Source organism: Ipomoea triloba, chromosome 13, assembly GCF_003576645.1.
Source record: "Ipomoea triloba cultivar NCNSP0323 chromosome 13, ASM357664v1".
Classification (NCBI taxonomy): Eukaryota; Viridiplantae; Streptophyta; class Magnoliopsida; order Solanales; family Convolvulaceae; genus Ipomoea; species Ipomoea triloba.
The window spans coordinates 29,807,407-29,825,165 of NC_044928.1; the positions used below are offsets into that span (position 1 = coordinate 29,807,407).

General features: G+C 34.0%; 2 protein-coding genes across 2 annotated transcripts; both read right to left on the reverse strand.

Moving 5' to 3' along the window:
• Positions 1-5,997: 5,997 nt before the first annotated feature.
• On the reverse strand, positions 5,998-8,790 carry LOC116001704 (3-ketoacyl-CoA synthase 2-like). The gene is made up of 3 exons (XM_031241610.1): positions 7,980-8,790; positions 7,029-7,430; positions 5,998-6,476 (listed from the first exon to the last, which is right to left on the reverse strand). The coding sequence occupies exons 1-3, from the start codon at positions 8,670-8,672 to the stop codon at positions 6,120-6,122; spliced, it is 1,452 nt and encodes a 483-aa protein (XP_031097470.1). The 5' UTR covers positions 8,673-8,790; the 3' UTR covers positions 5,998-6,119.
• A 4,486-nt stretch (positions 8,791-13,276) lies between these two features.
• LOC116001650 (3-ketoacyl-CoA synthase 2-like) lies at positions 13,277-15,268 on the reverse strand. The gene is made up of 3 exons (XM_031241550.1): positions 14,497-15,268; positions 13,874-14,278; positions 13,277-13,660 (listed from the first exon to the last, which is right to left on the reverse strand). The coding sequence occupies exons 1-3, from the start codon at positions 15,178-15,180 to the stop codon at positions 13,292-13,294; spliced, it is 1,458 nt and encodes a 485-aa protein (XP_031097410.1). The 5' UTR covers positions 15,181-15,268; the 3' UTR covers positions 13,277-13,291.
• Positions 15,269-17,759: the final 2,491 nt, after the last annotated feature.

Sequence of the window (17,759 nt, forward strand, 5' to 3'; positions counted from 1 at the left end):
TTTTTTTTTTTTTTTTTTTTTTTTTTGGCAATACCAAATCCAAAAGCAAGTACCACATGCGTTTGGCTTAAAAAAAAAAAAGAACGATGTCCCAAAAGTAGAATGTAAATGGGACATGCGTTTCTGACACTCAAACGCATGTCCCAAGTGAGTTTTTCTTATTTTTGTCCAAGTTTCAAATCGTTCGTATTTTTGTCAATTATGGGTCAATGCGCTCCATTTCTGTCTTTAACCCACAAGACTAAGTCGGGACTCATGCATTGGGCCCACGAGATTAAATCAAGGCCCATCATTCTGGGCCTCGGAGACCTGGTCCGAGTCTTGGACCCTGACCACTCTGGCTATCTTCTTAGGCCTCAGACTATGCACTCTCAAACACCGGATCCTTATTATTTTTAGATTGTTTCCAATATCTCCATCACATCCATTCGAGTGATTAGGCTTAGCCTATAAAAAAAAATGGTGAAATATTAACTCAGTTTTTACGTTTTGGGTAAATAATTAAGAAAAGATGGGGTGTGCAAGGCTGTTCCACTGGCCTTGCCTATGTCTAGTCAAACCATAAATGAATCTAACGGAGTACCAAGTTCCTTCAAGGAAAGCTTCCAATTTGTAATGCAGTCTATGAATCAAGTTTTTTATAGCAGCCTAGCTAGGAAAATTATTATTTTTATATCTGACTGCTTTGTTGTAAACGTTCCTATTTATTATTTTTTGAAACAAAACGTTCCTATTTATGATTAATATATTTGCTATTATTCAGAAAAAAAAAAAAAAGATGGGGCATGTGATAATTTGGGGTGAATAAACTTGACTGCCTTTTGGGGGGATTGGGAGCTTTTCCTTTTGGGAGCAGACGCCGTGAAAAAGTAAAGTGATTAAAACCAGAAGAGAAAGAGGGAGAAGGGCATCCGCCATCGCCATCGGGACAAGCTTTAACACGTGGTGCAAATGCATTGGGACAGTAAAAAAATTATTAAAAAGTAAAAAAAAAAAAAAAAAAAAAAAAACGTTTCTCTACTTGAGACTTGAGAGCTCTCGAGTTCGAAGCAAAGAATATTGACTTTCTTGGGGTTACACCTCTTGACTGTTTGTTGCTCCACCCAACCATTTTTTTAATTTTTATTTTACCACCATTATTATATTTGAAGAATAAATAAATAATCTCAGGTGTAGTTGTGAAATATTATTATATAGGAATGATACTTACTCAGTACGTACGATCAAGTTATAATTACGGATTACTTTCGTCATATATGAAAAAACAGTAACTTTAGTATTTACTAGAAGTGATGGAAGAGTTAATTAATGAAGCTAGAGGGATTGAATTTGCTTCTTGAGATGTATTTATTAGGAAGTAAATACGTAGATTGATTGGTTATCTAATCATCATAAATTAAAGTTTCTTGTTTTGAGTTGCAAGTTTATGAGAGTTTTTGAAACGGTTTAAATAACCCGTAACTTTTTAAACATTGAAGGGAGGCCTAAATTTGTTTAGTTTTTGTTTCATTGTTCTTTTCTCATCCTAGAAAGTATGAGGAAACTATTCTGTCATTTTCTTAAGGCATATTGGGCACCTACCATATGAAAGCTAATTGCTGTGTAGATTGAATGATAAATTGACTTGCACTATAAAAAATTTACATTTTTTATGTGCCTGCATTTGTCAATAAATATGAAGTTGCAATTGATGCTTTCAACTCTAAGTTAGCTAGAAAATATGACCTCAGTAGACAGTTTTTGACAATAGATGTCAAAAATTTCTAACGGGATTAACTAATGCTCTGTGTTAACGGTTAAGAACTTAATATGCAAGTCTCCATCTCAACAACCCTCTTCCCAAAACCTCCAATTGTCATGATCAAATACTTAACACTATGCCAGAATTATAGTTAGTATATAATGAATACACAACATTATTTTCTTATACTTGCGTAACAGTACGCTAACGACATGTTTCAATAGTAAAATACTAAACTCAGTCATCAAAACCTCCCCAACACTCTTTTAAATATTTAATGCTATTTATTTATATTTTCTACCCATCTACATTTATCTTTGGGGTGGGCCTTTGTATTTTCTGCATTTGAAATGGGAAAATCTTATCCAATAAGAATTACATTTGTGGATTGCATTATTGGTGTATTTTGAAAATATAGAAATATGCCAAAAGAATTGTTCTTTAATAAATATGATTTATTTAAAAAAATAAATATTCCAAAAATTATTGTGTGGACTTATCAACAATGATGAGGGATAGATAGAATGTGTAGAAGATAAAACTACGAGGCTAAAGTGATTATACTTTCTCAAAAAAAATCTTAATATTTTTTTTTTAAAACTATCATAATTTAATTTTAATTAATATTTTCTTTTTGGTAAAAAAAATCAGAATTGTAATTTTGATTGAAATAATACTTAATATGTAATTTCTTAATTTTATATTTTTTAAAAGCTAAACTTTATAACTATTATATAACTTAAGTTAGAATTAAGTCAAATGATTGTCTTAACCTCAATATAGATTAAGCGAGGAAGAGGTGGGTTGAGAAACATGAATCGGAGCTAGACATTGGGGGTTCTTGGTGTGTATTGGATGTTGTTCAATTGGAGAAGCGAAGATTTGAGCTATCTTTAAAGAGGTTCAATTTGTCTAAGGAGAGCTATTACTGTAATATAGAGGTGGAATATTGTGATTTATTTCGAGTTGTTAAATAACTCAACAAGGATGTGGGGGAAACCAAACCCCAAGGTCCTCTTACAAATTTGCTTACAAAATGCAAGAGTGAGATAGTTCAATAATCAATTAGGGCACATATAGAGAGCATAATATGATTGCAAATTACCTTGAGAAGATGACAATTTATCAAGGTTAATTATGTCCTTAATGTGATTGAAAGTCCTACATCCACTATAATAAGTTACTCTAAAATGACGTATATGGTGTGCCTTGTTGTAGATGGGTGATTTATCCAATGTAATCCATTTGTATTTTATCATTTAAGGTCCCTTCCGGGAGAACAAAAAATTTTAATTAATATATTATTATTTCAAAATTACTAGTTTATCACATAATTTTTTTTGTATAAATGTGATAAGTGTTAATAATGTTATTACATAGGAATATAATGGAGCTTATTGAGTGTGCATCATCAAGTAGTGATGGTAGGGTTTTCTCATTATCAAAAGAATTAATTATTAGAAAAATAAATGGAATCATGGTGGAGACAATTAAACTGAAAAGGATAGATAAACTATTTTATTGAATAGGTGGAACAAAACTTTTAATTTTTATTGTTTGTAAAAACTAAAGAATATAGTTTGATTGGTATAAAATTTTTCACAATCATTGTTGTGGGGCTTTTGTTATCCCTTTTGTGATAAGTCTATCCTATTGTTATTATTATTATCAAATAAGGTAGAGTTTGGGCAGTTCTTATATCGTGGACCGCGGTCCCAAAACGACGTCGTTTTGATAAGTGGGAGATGGAGCCCCGTAATTGACACTATAGTTCATTCCAAAAGATACTGCCTTACATTTGTTTTGATATTATCAAATGAAACTCTAGTTATATCAAAAAGTAACTGTAGTTGTGTTGAAAAGAAAGTGCAGTGTATATGAAAAGATACTGAATAACAGTTTCACATTTGTGTTTGATATTATCGAATGAAACTGTAGTTATATCAAAATGTAACTGTAATTGTGTTAAAATGTAACTGCAGTGTATATGAACACAGATACTGAATAACAGTTTCACTTTTGTGTTTTTATATTATCGAATGAAACTGTAGTTATATCAAAAAGTAACTGCAGTTGTGTTGAAAGGTAACTGCAGTTGTGTTGAAATGTAACTGCAGTATATATGAAAAGAAAGTGCAGTATATATGAAAAGAAAGTGAGTGGCGCGAATTCATCCGTCTGTTTTCATTAATCAAAACGACGTCGTTTTGGGACCGCGGTCCACAATGCATTGTGGACCACGGTCCACGATATAATTTGCGGAGTTTGGGTCATGTTTATCTTATTATTTATTATCATAAAATAAGAAAGGGTACTAAAATATGTTAACTCAAATCAATAAGAGTTTGAGTTATTGATCTAACCTAACCTAGTTAATTGATTTGATAATCACAAGATTTCAACTTTGACTATTCATGGAAATTATCTATTGATTCTCTCAGCTAGAACATCTAGAAAAGCGCAGCTCTCGATCTCAAGTACCACTGTTAATTAACTTGAGCGATACAATCACCCAAACCATAACCAGCAAATGGTCTCTGAAGAGACACAATTCTTTAAGCCTCTATCAATAACACCTTGAATGTTTATCCAATCGACCAACCACTTTATCTTTATTTTGTTCCGAAAAATATGAGTGATTCCAACTTCCCAATTCTTCTCAAGATGTTCTCTATAAGCCCAAACCAAGTTATTCCGATCATAAGTTAGCAATTAAAATGGCACTTTTCAAAAAATGGAGATGCAGGGTCAAAGTGGGGTGTGGGTTCACTTTCTTATTTATTTATTTATTGATTTCTGAAATTATTTAAGTGGAAATGGGGTCCACTTGCTGTCCAAAGGAAAAATAATAATAATAAAAGCTTGCCCAAAGTTTGACAATAATAATACCTTTATGAAAGCAACCCTCTACCAAGTCTTTCTCACAGATTAGATGTTGCAATGGAATAGAGTTTGCTTGTACACTGTGTATTTGATTTCACAGAGTTTTGAGATGTGCTTTCCAAAATTCACAACAAAAAGAGGGCCCTTTAATGGAGTAATATAATTATTTTTAAAAAGAAAAAAAATTAAAAGCTAGTTTGCATGACTTGCCCTTCCTTTGTTAGCAATTTGGAAGAAAACCCGTAGTGTAATATAAAATTCACCTAAAATATATATTTTGAGAAATAAGAGGTTAATTTCGAAATCAAAAGGAGAGGTCGCTTACAAAAAACATACTATTGCACGTTATGTTGGACCATTATTGGGTGAGAATGACCCACTATGTCTTCCTCAAGGATCTAGCAAATGGCTGGTACAAGGTTTTTGAGTTGTAGTAAGCCTCTTTCGTATTTTAGTGTTGAGAAAAACGGGTTCAAGACATCAAGAACGAAAAAAGAAAATGAAGAGAAGCCTACACCTATGGGAGTAAAGGAGATCCTTTTTTTTTTTCTTTTAAAAAAAAAAAAATTTAATTGTGATGTTAAAGCATCCATATGATTCCAAGAATTATATTTACATATAATCTTATTGGTTCATTTAAAAAATTACCCTCTGTACTGTACCGCGGGGACGCTATCTTGCACCCTCAACCCATTTCGGTCATTCTACTCCGCTCTAACACTTATAATCATTTAATTAGTAATATATGAAACATATAATTTTTTAGGAGTTTCTAACTCATCCAACCCACACATTAATTTGAATTCATTACTTTTTGCTTATTTTGGCTAACATTCATAGTGATAGGGCTTATACACTTCAAAAAATACTACACTTAACCCAATGGGGTAGCTTAAGTGGCAAGTGAGCTCTTTTTGTGGGGAGGAATTTCAGGAGAACCCGGGTTCAATTCCGTTTAAACAGAAACGGACGGAAAGAAAGACCTTGTAAATTTATCAAAAAAAAATATTACACTTTTTTTTTCTTTTTTAATGGAAACTTTTCAAGCCTAGATTCCTAGAAATCTTGAATGTACGAGAGTCGACAGAGCTAGTCCAAAGATCCATATATGTGCCCATCCCAGAGAATTCTCAGCCCAATAATCGTAACTCAAACCATTATAGGGCCAAATGGCCCATACTTCAAACTTTTTTTTTTTTTTTTTTTGGTTGTTTCTTGAAAAAGAAACAGCCTTTTGTTATGAATATCCTTCAATAAGGTATTACATAATATTAAGACAACATACACACAATTATAATATTAACCTAATTCAAGACTTGTTATATAAAACTAATAAAACCTATAATTATATAACACTTTAATTTAAGAGAAAGTTTCAGAGGATAACCAAGAAGATCAATAGATAATTTTCCCGAGATGTCGAAATTGAAACCTTATTGTTACCAAGCCAACTATCCAATCAGCCTATATACTAATATATACTATATATGATAGTTTAAATAGTAACTGGAAATTCATGGATCTCATCCATCCATGGATTCTTCTCCATTGCTGGATTTATGTTCTTCAATGCCCGCCAAACAGCACTGTTGCATTTGAAACCTGACCCGAATGCAATCTGCCATGTTCTGTCACCTTTTCTGATTCTCCCTTTGGCTTCTATGTAAGCCAATTCATACCATAATGAACTGCTGGAAGTGTTTCCGAATCTGTACAGCGTCATCCTCGACGGCTCCATTCGCCATTCGCTGAGCTCTAAGTTCTTTTCTATGGTGTTCAGCACCGCCTTCCCGCCGGCGTGGATGCAAAAGTGCTCGAACGCCAGCTTGAAGTTTGGGATGTAGGGCTTCACCTGTAAGCACATAGCCAGGTTGAAGGGTTAATCTAACTATATTTGCACCATACTAAAGACTCTTTAATTTTGCTAAGCATGGGATTGTTGCCCAATACATCAGGCCTGTTTTCCAGACCAAAACGGTGTAGCTGAAAGAAGAAACAGGACCCTTATGGATATGGTGTGGAGTATGCTAAGCAACTCTAAGCTTCCAAAGTCGTTGTGGGATGAAGCACTTAAGTCGATATCGTATATATTAAACCGTGTTCCAACCAAGATTGTCCCTGAGACATCGTTTGAATTATTCAAAAGTTGGAAACAGAGTTTGCAACATATGCGTGTTTGGGGATAGATGCCTGTCTAAGGATTTATGCCCCTCTCACCCACCCTTAGATGATTGTGCATATCCAATAAAGAAAACACTAATAGTCCTTCACTCATTTTTGTCAAATTTCTTTTCGTGGGCTATAAATCCTCACCTCATCAATCAAATGATGACAGCTCAACAGAGAGTAAATGTAGTATTACTCTAATTACTCCAATAATAATAATAGGAAAACCTTACATCACCTTCATCTTGAACACTTTTCTGGCGAAGAGGGTGAGGAAGAACAACAACTGTTCGGACATGGGGAGGACTAAGGGGCCGAGGGTGGTGATGTTCGTCTTCAGGGCGTCGCCGGCCATCGCCATCAGGTCTTTGGAGAGGGCGACGCCGACTCGGCCATCGTGGTCTTCCTCTTGCCACACGCAGGAGTAGCTGTTGTCGTGGGCACCGGTGTGAGTGCGGACGGTGCGCATCAGCTGATACTTGGAGCGGCGGCGGTCGGAGGGGCGGTTGGAGAGGAGCACCGCCGCGCCGCCCAGCCGGAAAATGCAGTTGGACATCAGCATCGACCGGTCGTTGCCTAAGTACCAGTTGAGAGTTTGGATCTCCGTGCTCACCACCAGCGCGTAGCAGTTTGGTGACGCCTACACAGATAGATTGGATAATATATATATATGTTTAAAATTTATAAGTAAAAATTTCACAAAAACAAGAAGCAGAACATTGAAATTTTATATGCATGGACAAGGCAGCATCATATCATATCAGTATCTAAAAACATTAGATCACCATTTATTGCAATAGCTAAGGTCAAGAAATAAATGCGCTACAATGTCGACGTGGTACTAGGTATGAAAACAACAATTCTTTTAAATTTGGGAATTCGTATCACTCAACCAATCTTCAATTCCTAGTTAATTAACTCTTCCAACCAACATATACTATATGTTATTTTTTTATTTATAATAAATATAATCAAGTTTTGGTATAACTTAAAAGTTAAAACTGTCATATTATGTCAAAAAGGGATAATTTGTCCTAATAATTAACGCTTCCGCTTGATTTTTAACTCATTCAATGTAATTCATAGTTAATTTAGGTTAGCTATAGTTATATACATACTGTTTTCAGCTATTTTCCATATTAGTAAGGTGGACCTGTCATAATTTACATACTGAATGTTCATAAGAGACCTTTAAAAGATGTTTGCCAAGATCAATGGAGACAAGCCCAGCACTGCAACCCATGCCACTCAGGTTATAGCTCTTAACACTGCCCACAAGCTTGTAATGGTTAACAACCATTGCAGAAAGCGATGGCGTGGGCCCAAACAAGCTGGAATTCACCACAACAATCCCAATCTCCTCAGCTCTCACCCCAGTCTTCTCCAACACCTCATCAATGCACGCGAAGATCACCATCCCAGCCTCCCTCCTCGCCTCTTCCAGACAAGGCTTCGCAGGAACACCCACGATAGATTCTGGGAAATATGTCTTCTGTCCCAGCCCGGATCTCTCCAGAACCTTCTTCTGAAAACACAGATTCTCCTCGGTAAAAACGTTTTCCTGTCTTGATCTTTCAACGTATCTCTCTGTAGAGCACATCAGCTCGGGTTTGGGCTTGTAACACGCGAAATCCACCAAGTACGCGTTTCTTGGCCTGTTTTTGGAGTAGAACTTGCCCAGGAAAACCAGGAATGATGTGCATGCAAGAACTGGGGCAAGGTTGAGCTTGAGGAGATGCCATGTATGGAGTATTGCGTCCTGCAAGGCGGTGAGAGTGAAGAAATAATGGGCAGAAAGAGCCCCTAAGAGAGGGATTATAAAGAACAGATACAAGGCATGGGTAATCAAGAAATGGAAAAAATGGTTCTTTTTTGTGTCCATTGTCAGCTAGGTGCCTAGGTATAACAATAATGTGTTCTTGGATGTAGGAGGAGGGGAATATAATGTTTAGCTAAAAATAAAAGGGATATGGCTTCATGAAATGAAGGAGCTGAGGGATTGGAAATGAAGGAGTGAGCTCTCAAACCAAATGTGTCACTATATATAGATTTATTATTATTATTATTATTATTATTTTTTTCACTTACTCGAGAAATAATTAAAGTTCTTAGTTGTTACCTGAATATGTTAGGTGGAGTAAGTATATCTTGTGATTTTAGAGAATATGTGTCAAGATAATAAGTGATGACTAATATGATTCATCCATTATTTGGTAGATCAAAGATTGAGAGCAGTTAAGTTGTTAGAAAATAATGAGAAAAATGAAGGCTTAGTTATATTAATATTGCAAGTTGTTAGGTATAGGCCAGTAAAGCTAAGAATCATATCTAGTAATTAGTGGCTAAAAGTCATTTTTTAAACGTTGAAATTTCAGTGTAGGTCCTGCACCAACACCAATAGTAGTCATCATTTTTTGATTAGTTCCTTTCATGTGCCCTCCCAGAATGATGCGGGAGGACCAGTCTTGAGGGCGGGTGAGATAGGCACTCGCCCTAGGTCCAACGTTGGGGGGTCTCTAATTTTATTTTTTATTATTTGATGAAGTTAAAAAAATATTTGTATATGTAAATGTTTGAATTCATGACTTTAAAATTGTTTATTAATTTTAAATTCACTTAATAATTATAACTATGTGATATATTTATCTCAGTTAATAGATGGTAAATTTTAATGTGGACCATGGTCCAAAACAATGTCGTTTCTTTTAATAAAAAAAAAATGGCACCCGTTCCATGTAATTAATTTGTTTGTATAACATATTTAGTTTCATTTTATATACAATATAGTTTTATTTCAGCACAATTAAAGTTTTATTTTGTTTCAACTACAATTTCAATTCATCTGATATTATACATATATATAGTAGTCTTATTACAGTGAAACTTGTTATTGAATTTCATTTTATACACACTACTGTAATTTTGTTACAATACCAATAAATTTTAATTTTAATTCAACTACGATTTTGTTAGACAACATACACTCAAATATGTGAAACTGTTATTCAATTTTCATTTTATATATACCGTAGTTTATTTACAACAAAACTAAAATATCATTTTTATAAAAATATAAAAGTTTCTTTTAACAATATATACTCAATATGTGAGACATGTTATTCAGTTTTTTTATACATACTGTAATTATATTTCAGCAAAATATTGAAATTGTAGTGTACATCCTGCGCCAACACCAATAGTAGTCATCATTTTTTGATTAGTTCCTTTCATCTGCCCTCTCCCTATGATGGATACCCTTGCGATTGTAACACGTACTTTTGACTTCAATGTGTTGGCGTAAAAATTATCTTATAATGTTTAACAACCATCCGACCAAAGTAGTTGCCTGCTATAGCGGACCACATATTAAAGAACATATGTAATACCTTTACTGGTTTTCTATACTAAATATCGGACCACTGTAGGAGGCCATCTTGTTGTGTTGAATTCATTTGCTATGAGTCGGTAAAATAGTGATTTTAAATCTTAATTACTCACTCGCCCTATTTTACATGTTATATATATATAATGTTATTATCTGAGATTGTACACATCATAATGGACAAAGGACTATAATATAAGGAGATAAATCACTTTATGTTGTTTATAGTTGATCAACTCAAATAAAAAAGATCAATAAATCACTCCTACTAGAAATCAAACTTGAAACTTTATAATTATCAAATTAACAACTTGATCATTTTGATTGAAGTTGTCTCGACATATCCCACTTTTGCATACTAGGGTTACATTATGAAAATTCAAGACAAGTTTTCTTTCTTTCTTTCAAAAAAGACAAGTTAGGTACTAGCTGTGTTCTAACGCAAATTATATGGTAGATCATGGTCCACAGTGCATTATGAACCGTAGTCCTGACTGATACTGCAGTTGTGTTGAAAAGATACTGCAGTTGTGTTGAAAAGAAACTGCAGTTACGCGGAACAAGGGTCGTTCATCCGTTTAACACAACTGCAGTATCCATTCAACACAACTGCAGTATCCGTTCAACACAAGTGCAGTATCAATTCAACACAACTGCATTTACAGACGGATGAAATGACCTCTGTTCCACGCAACTGCAGTTCCCTTTCAATACAACTGCAGTATCCGTTCAACACAACTGCAATATCAGTTCAACACAACTGCAATATCAGCCATGACCTATGGTCCACGATATAACGACTGGTGTTCTAATTGCCATTTATTGCCACATGCTAAAGTCAAGTTTAAATTAAATATATGTTGACTAATTAAGATTAGAGTATCAGCATCAGTGCATTTTAGAAAGTTTTTTAGAAATAATGGGGGACATGATTTTTATTGGATTTTTTTTCCTACAAATTAAATCAAAGTTTTTTGTGGGTCCCTATAGAAAGTTGACAATTGATGAGTAGATTGTGTGTTTCTCACAGTGTTGTGTCCGACCCATTTTGATAAACTCTCCATCATCTTTCTTTGGGAAAGAAAGACGACAGAAATAAATCATTCCGACTGCAAAATTTAACACAAGACTGACTTCGGCCAGGTTGCTCACTTCTTATTCTTCATTGGACGGTTTGAATGGACTTCACCGTTCTTTCCCAACTAAAATAGAAAGGGTTGTATCACATCGAGATGCATTTCGGCTGCTCCAACGGGAAAAGGGATAGAAGTGGCTACAACTAATCACTAAACCTACATAGCTTTGGGGTGGCGCTTTCTTCTCTTTCTATTTGATGTGCTTGCTTTCGCTTTCATGCTGCGTGAAGCAAATGACTACTTCTCAACTAACTGGAAAAGTAGCCTCACAGGTCAAGTCGAGTGACTTAGCATGCCTAAAAGGGTCCTCTTTTTTTTTTTTTTAAAGACTTATTTTTCTTTTTTCCTTTTGTTTCTTTTCTTTTTCTATTTACTAGTTCGCCTACAGAAACTCCTAAAAAAATTATATCTATTGAAATCCTCGTAAGCATGTTACTTATATAATTTATAAATGTAGTTGTGGCCTATGGGGCTAGGAAAGTGCTTCGATATATCAGTAGCGATTTTGTCACCAAAACAAAGTTATATACTTTTTAAAATAGATAGTATAATGGTACTAAAAAAAAAAAAGATAGTATAATGGTAGGTAAACCGTCTCTAATCTCTATAGAGAACAAGTTGATTTTTTTTTCTTTAGAATAGATCGCAGATCAGAGGTGTTGTTTTCAACAAAAAAATAAATCATTAAAAAGACAGTTCATCAATTTCAAGTAATAAATAATAAACAATTACTTATTTGTCGTTTTAAAGGAAAATGATTAATCCAAAACACCAAATACTAGTTAGGGATATCAATCGGGCCAACTTACTTGTTTTCATGCTAGTTCTATATGGCTTATTGCTTTTATTTTATTTTATTTTTGCTTTTGTTTTTTTGTTAGGCTTATCTGGCAGGCTGGGCCGCTGAATTAAAATTGAAAAGTGAAAATGAGTACCCACATTAGAGTCATCAAAACAGATCCAACTCGACAGGTTTTGCCCGTTTGGTCCGATTTTGAGGCAGGTAAGATTGTATATTCTTAGACCCAACCAGAAAAGGCTCGACTCGATTAGCCCGTAGGTACTCGGATTACAAAGGTTGACGTTAAATAAAAAAATTTGTGTTCCGCGTTCTTATGTGCTAGAATAGTGAACCTTCTGGATAAGATTAATATATTTTATGAGTTAGAATAATGTGCTTTATGTATTTTTAGACCGTCGTCCACACAATAATGATTGCTCTACCCTTACCTCACCCCAAGTTTATTTAAATATTTTTTCAATTTAAATGTGATTTGTATTAGAATTTAAAAGGATTATTAATAGTAATTATTAAACTTTTAACCTCTCATTTAATCTTAACCTAATAAACTGCCTCTTGGTCAAGTTTTGAAAGAAAAAGACAAAATGAATGGAGCATGATTCTTGTTAACACCTTGGTTAAATTCGTCACAGGAGTTCTTCATAGTGTGGTTTACCTCTCATATGTGACTTGTCCAATACACATCTACATATTCTTGGGTAATGGCACGAGTAGGCAAACTAGACGCACATTGTTGGATGCAAATTAAACCAACTTTATAAATTCAAATACTAAATTAGTAAATTTAAAATAAAAATTCAACTCCACAAAACTGCCCCCAAAATTTAAGTTTGAATAACATACATGCTTGAAATCTTTATACATATATTTACTCTATAAATTTCCAACAATTATATTAATTAGAGACTTCCATTCTTATATAAAATAAAAAATTATAGCACTGGCCCATAACATAATGAATGAGAATTTAGTAGTCTCACCTCTCCTAACCAACATTGAAAATTTAAATTTGGATTAGACTCCTTTGGGCAAATATTCTTGGTCACATATATATAATAATTAATAAAGTTTACATAATATTAAAATAACATAAGGATTTCAAGTATAAAATCCAAACTTTATTATAATAAGATTCTTGAAATATATACTAATATTCGATCTTTAGCTAGTATAATTATTGTTTATATCTTTGAGGAATTATCGACTGGAAATTCATGGATCTCATCCATCCATGGATTCTTCTCCATTGCTGGATTTATATTCCTCAATGCACGCCAAACAGCACTGTTGCATTTGAAACCCGACCCGAATGCAATTTGCCATGTTCTATCACCTTTTCTAATTCTCCCTTTGGCTTCTGTGTAAGCCAATTCATACCATAATGAACTGCTGGAAGTGTTACCAAATCTGTATAGTGTCATCCTCGAAGGCTCCATGTGCCATTCACTGAGCTCTAAGTTCTTTTCTATGGCATCTAGCACCGCCTTCCCGCCGGCGTGGATGCAAAAGTGCTCGAACGCCAGCTTGAAGTTTGGAATGTAGGGCTTCACCTATAAGTACATAGACACATTATAGTTGGATTGTACATGTTCGAACCCCCATGACTTTTGACATGACTCTGATACCAAATTGAAACTGTGTTCCATCTCAACTAAATGTCTGAGCTTATAGTTGGATTGCAAATTTATGTTTATATATTATATGTTCCAGGAATACATTGGGATTAGTATAGAATTAATAGAGAATAGAGAATAGTGTTTCACCTTCTTCATGTTGAACACTTTTCTGGCGACGAGGGTGAGGAAGAACAGCAGCTGTTCGGAAATGGGGAGGACTAAGGGGCCGAGGGTGGTGATGTTCGTCTTCAGGGCGTCGTTGGCCATCGCCATCAGGTCTTTGGAGAGGGCAATGCCGACTCGGCCATCGGCGTCCTCCTTTAGCGACACGCAGGAGTAGCTGTTGTCGTGGGCGCCGGTGTGAGTGCGGACGGTGCGCATCAGCTGGTACTTCGAGCGGCGGCGGTCGGCGGCGCGGTTGGAGAGCAGCACCGCCGCGCCGCCTAGCCGGAAAAGGCAGTTGGACATCAGCATCGACCGGTCGTTGCCTAAGTACCAGTTGAGAGTTTGGATCTCCGTGCTCACCACCAGTGCGTAGCAGTTTGGTAACGCCTACAATTATACACATTTTTTTTTGTTATGAATCCCACATAAAATAAGAGAGGAAATATGAGTTTATAAGTCTATGAATTCAATTTTTTAGTGATTTGGTCCAAGTATATTATAACCCAATTGAGTGACCCTAGCCCATCTCTCACTTCAGAGTTTACTCACTCGAGAATGCAAAAACTAACAATGATATAAACAGAGAAGGAGATAGGAAAAGAGACCTGTAGAAGATGTTTGGCAAGATCAATGGAAATAAGGCCAGCACTGCAACCCATGCCACCCAGGTTGAAGCTCTTAACACTGCTCACAAGCTTGTAACGCCTAACAATCATGGCGGAAAGCGATGGAGCCGGGTCAAACACACTGGAATTCACCACAACTATCCCAATCTCCTCAGCTCTCACCCCAGTCTTCTCCAACACCTCATCAATGCACCCAAAGATCACCATTCTAGCCTCCCTCCTCGCCTCTTCCAGACAAAGTTTCGCAGGAACACCCACGATAGATTCTGGGAAATATGTCTTCTGTCCCAGCCCGGATCTCTCCAAAACCTTCCTCTGAAAACACAGATTCTCCTCGGTAAAAACCCTTTCCTGTCTTGATCTTTCAACATATCTCTCTGTAGAGCACATCAGCTCCGGTTTCGGCTTGTAACACGCGAAATCGACTAAGTACACGTTTCTTGGCCTGTTCTTGGAGTAGAACTTGCCCAGGAAAACCAGGAATGATGTGAATGCAAGAACTGGGGCAAGGTTGAGCTTGAGAGTGAAGAAATAATGGGGAGAAAGAGCCCCTAACCCTAAGAGAGGGATTATAAAGAGCAGATACAAGGCATGGGTAATCAAGAAATGGAAAAATTGGTTCTTTTTTGTGTCCATTATATTGTCAGCTAGGTATAAGACCATATAACAATAATATGTTCTTGGATGTAGGAGGAGGGGAATATAATGTTTAGCTAAAAATAAAAGGGATATGGGTTCATGAAATGAAGGAGCTGAGGGATTGGAAATTTTCAGTGTGGATAGAGGAGTGAGCTCTCAAACAAATGGTGTCACTATATATAGATTTTTTTCACTTACAGAAAATCCTTGTTACAATTAAGACCAATCTATAAATTTTAAAAAAAATTAAGTATAAAATATAATAAATTATATCTAAAATATTTATTAAAAATATTATTGGGGGCCTGTGCCGTTGCCGACATGGCCAGGGCCGGCCCGGTTAATGTACTAGTGCAAGTATATAGTTGTATGTATCCCTTTTTTGGCGCATGCTGAAGTTGGTTGTTTGTTGGACTTTCTAAAGTTAGTATGCAAAATGTTTTGGAACATGTAGAGAGAGTACTATAAGAGGAAAATTTGGTGCACACAAGGTTTTTTTTTTTTTTTTTGAGATTTGAGTTGCTTCTCTTAACTTCTAATCACCAAATGTAACTATTTTTTCTTTTTGAAGAAATCACCAAATGTAACTATAAAGCCTCAATAGCTACTTCCCTTATTAAAAACAACCCTAGAAATCTCTTAAAATTATTGTTTAGAGCTTTAATGACTAGAGAGACCCATGCTCTAACCAACAAAATTAAAGTTACAAACACTAGGTTCATGCAAAGTGCCCCAATACTAGAACCAACAAAACAATAATAATTATTTATAGTTCTAATTAAAAAATAATAATTAATCTAGAAACATCAATGACTAGTCGCATATTTGATATGGAATAAAAATTACTCATTAATAATAAATCGTTGAAACTGATAAAATACTTACAAGCATCAAACACATTGAAAAATAACTCGATTTCACAATTAAAATTAAAATAATTTTCAGCTAAAAATTAAAGGTACGGTTTAGAACCCAACCATTAAAAAAAATTTAATTTAAAGATTGAGAAGAAAGAAAAATTCTAAAAGTAAAGAAAGAATAATATGTTTTCTCTATCTTATATTCTCTATTTTTTTTTATAATTATTATCAATAATTGAAGTAAATGGACACATTTTAATATATGAAGTTAAAAGTTTGTATGAGTTAATTGTAAATAATTACTAATTAAATAATAATTTTAAACTTTTGCATAAATATAATTTTTTTAATTTAAAAATATTTTATATTAGTTTTGAAGTAATGCCCGTTCAAACTTTCACCCCTGTATGAAATTTAGTGTACGTTCTGCGCCAACACCAATACTAGTCATCATGATGGATACCCTTTTGATTGCAACACACTAACACATACTTTTGACTTCAATGTGTTGACCTAAAGATTATCTTAAATTGACCCATTATATTCTTTTTCTCTTCTACTTTTGTCAAACATTTCTTAAAGTATTAACATATCACACGATAAAGTAATTAGTGCATCATTATCCATTCAAGAATAAAACAATAATATATCTCAGAAGTACAAAATTATCTTCAATTAAGTTTTAATGTTTATCAAGCAGACTAGTTTTATACGCACATTGCGCGAATGGATTAATGCCCAATGTTTATATTTAAATAAATATTTAAAAGTATATCAATGCAAGATTATATAGGAGAAGTTGTATTCAAAAAAAAATATAGGAGAAGTTTATACATGGGTAATTGAATGTTGAATTTTTTTATTTAAAAATCTAACTCAAAGTATATGAATCCAAGATAATATAGAAAATTCATTATAATTATTACTAAAATAAATGTTTGCAACCTTGTAAAATCGATAGTCTAAATATTTGGTCTAAAAATGATAGTCTAAATAAATACTACTTTTAATTTGAATTTTTCTAAGTGTTCTTAATTCTCTTTTGAGTAACATTGTCATTGTCTTCATCTTTACTATTTGTTTTCTTTCTTTTTGTTGGTAGTGTGTTATTTGCAATTCGGTTATTGTTGGTAGTATAGATGACAACGTCATGCAATGAGATTATGATATAGGAGCTATGGACTTTCCTTTAGGTGTTCTGCTTGGGGTTCATTTGGTTCAACCATTATTGTTGAATGAGTTGTCGTGGATAAAGAAATCCTTAGTTTATGAAAAAAGATTAAATAAATTATAAAAATTTGAAAATTTAAAATATTATGTATTCCAAAGATATTAAAAGGTAGTTTCGCTTCAATTTGCTAGGTAATGGGTTATTTGAGTACTTTCATTGTTAACAAATCCCCCAAGTAGTTAATATGATTGGTTTCAAACTATTTTTTTTTATTTTTTTTCATGGTATTAAAGAAATACATATGTATCATTTTTTTGTGTAACTACTAATTTATTTAATTCAATAAGAGTAAAATAGTAGAGTGATTGCGCTTCAATTTGTTGGGTTATTTGAGTACTCCCTTTGTCAACCAATCCCCAAGCAGTTAATATAATTAGCTTCAAATTATTTTAATTTTTTTCCATAGTATTAATAAAATACTTGGTAAATAAATATATAACATTATTTTGTATTATAACTTTGATATTTAATTACAAGATATTGTAAAAATAAGATAATGGACAATGTAATGA

Excerpts from the sequence above, each read along its gene's own strand:
- LOC116001650 (XM_031241550.1), bottom strand. The coding sequence starts at position 15,180 with ATGGTCTTATACCTAGCTGACAATATAATGGACACAAAAAAGAACCAA. Across the intron at positions 14,279-14,496 it reads TTGCCAAACATCTTCTACAG|GCGTTACCAAACTGCTACGC; the intron begins GTCTCTTTTCCT and ends GTATAATTGTAG. Across the intron at positions 13,661-13,873 it reads AAGTGTTCAACATGAAGAAG|GTGAAGCCCTACATTCCAAA; the intron begins GTGAAACACTAT and ends ATGTACTTATAG.
- LOC116001704 (XM_031241610.1), bottom strand. The coding sequence starts at position 8,672 with ATGGACACAAAAAAGAACCATTTTTTCCATTTCTTGATTACCCATGCC. Across the intron at positions 7,431-7,979 it reads TTGGCAAACATCTTTTAAAG|GCGTCACCAAACTGCTACGC; the intron begins GTCTCTTATGAA and ends CTATCTGTGTAG. Across the intron at positions 6,477-7,028 it reads GAAAAGTGTTCAAGATGAAG|GTGAAGCCCTACATCCCAAA; the intron begins GTGATGTAAGGT and ends ATGTGCTTACAG.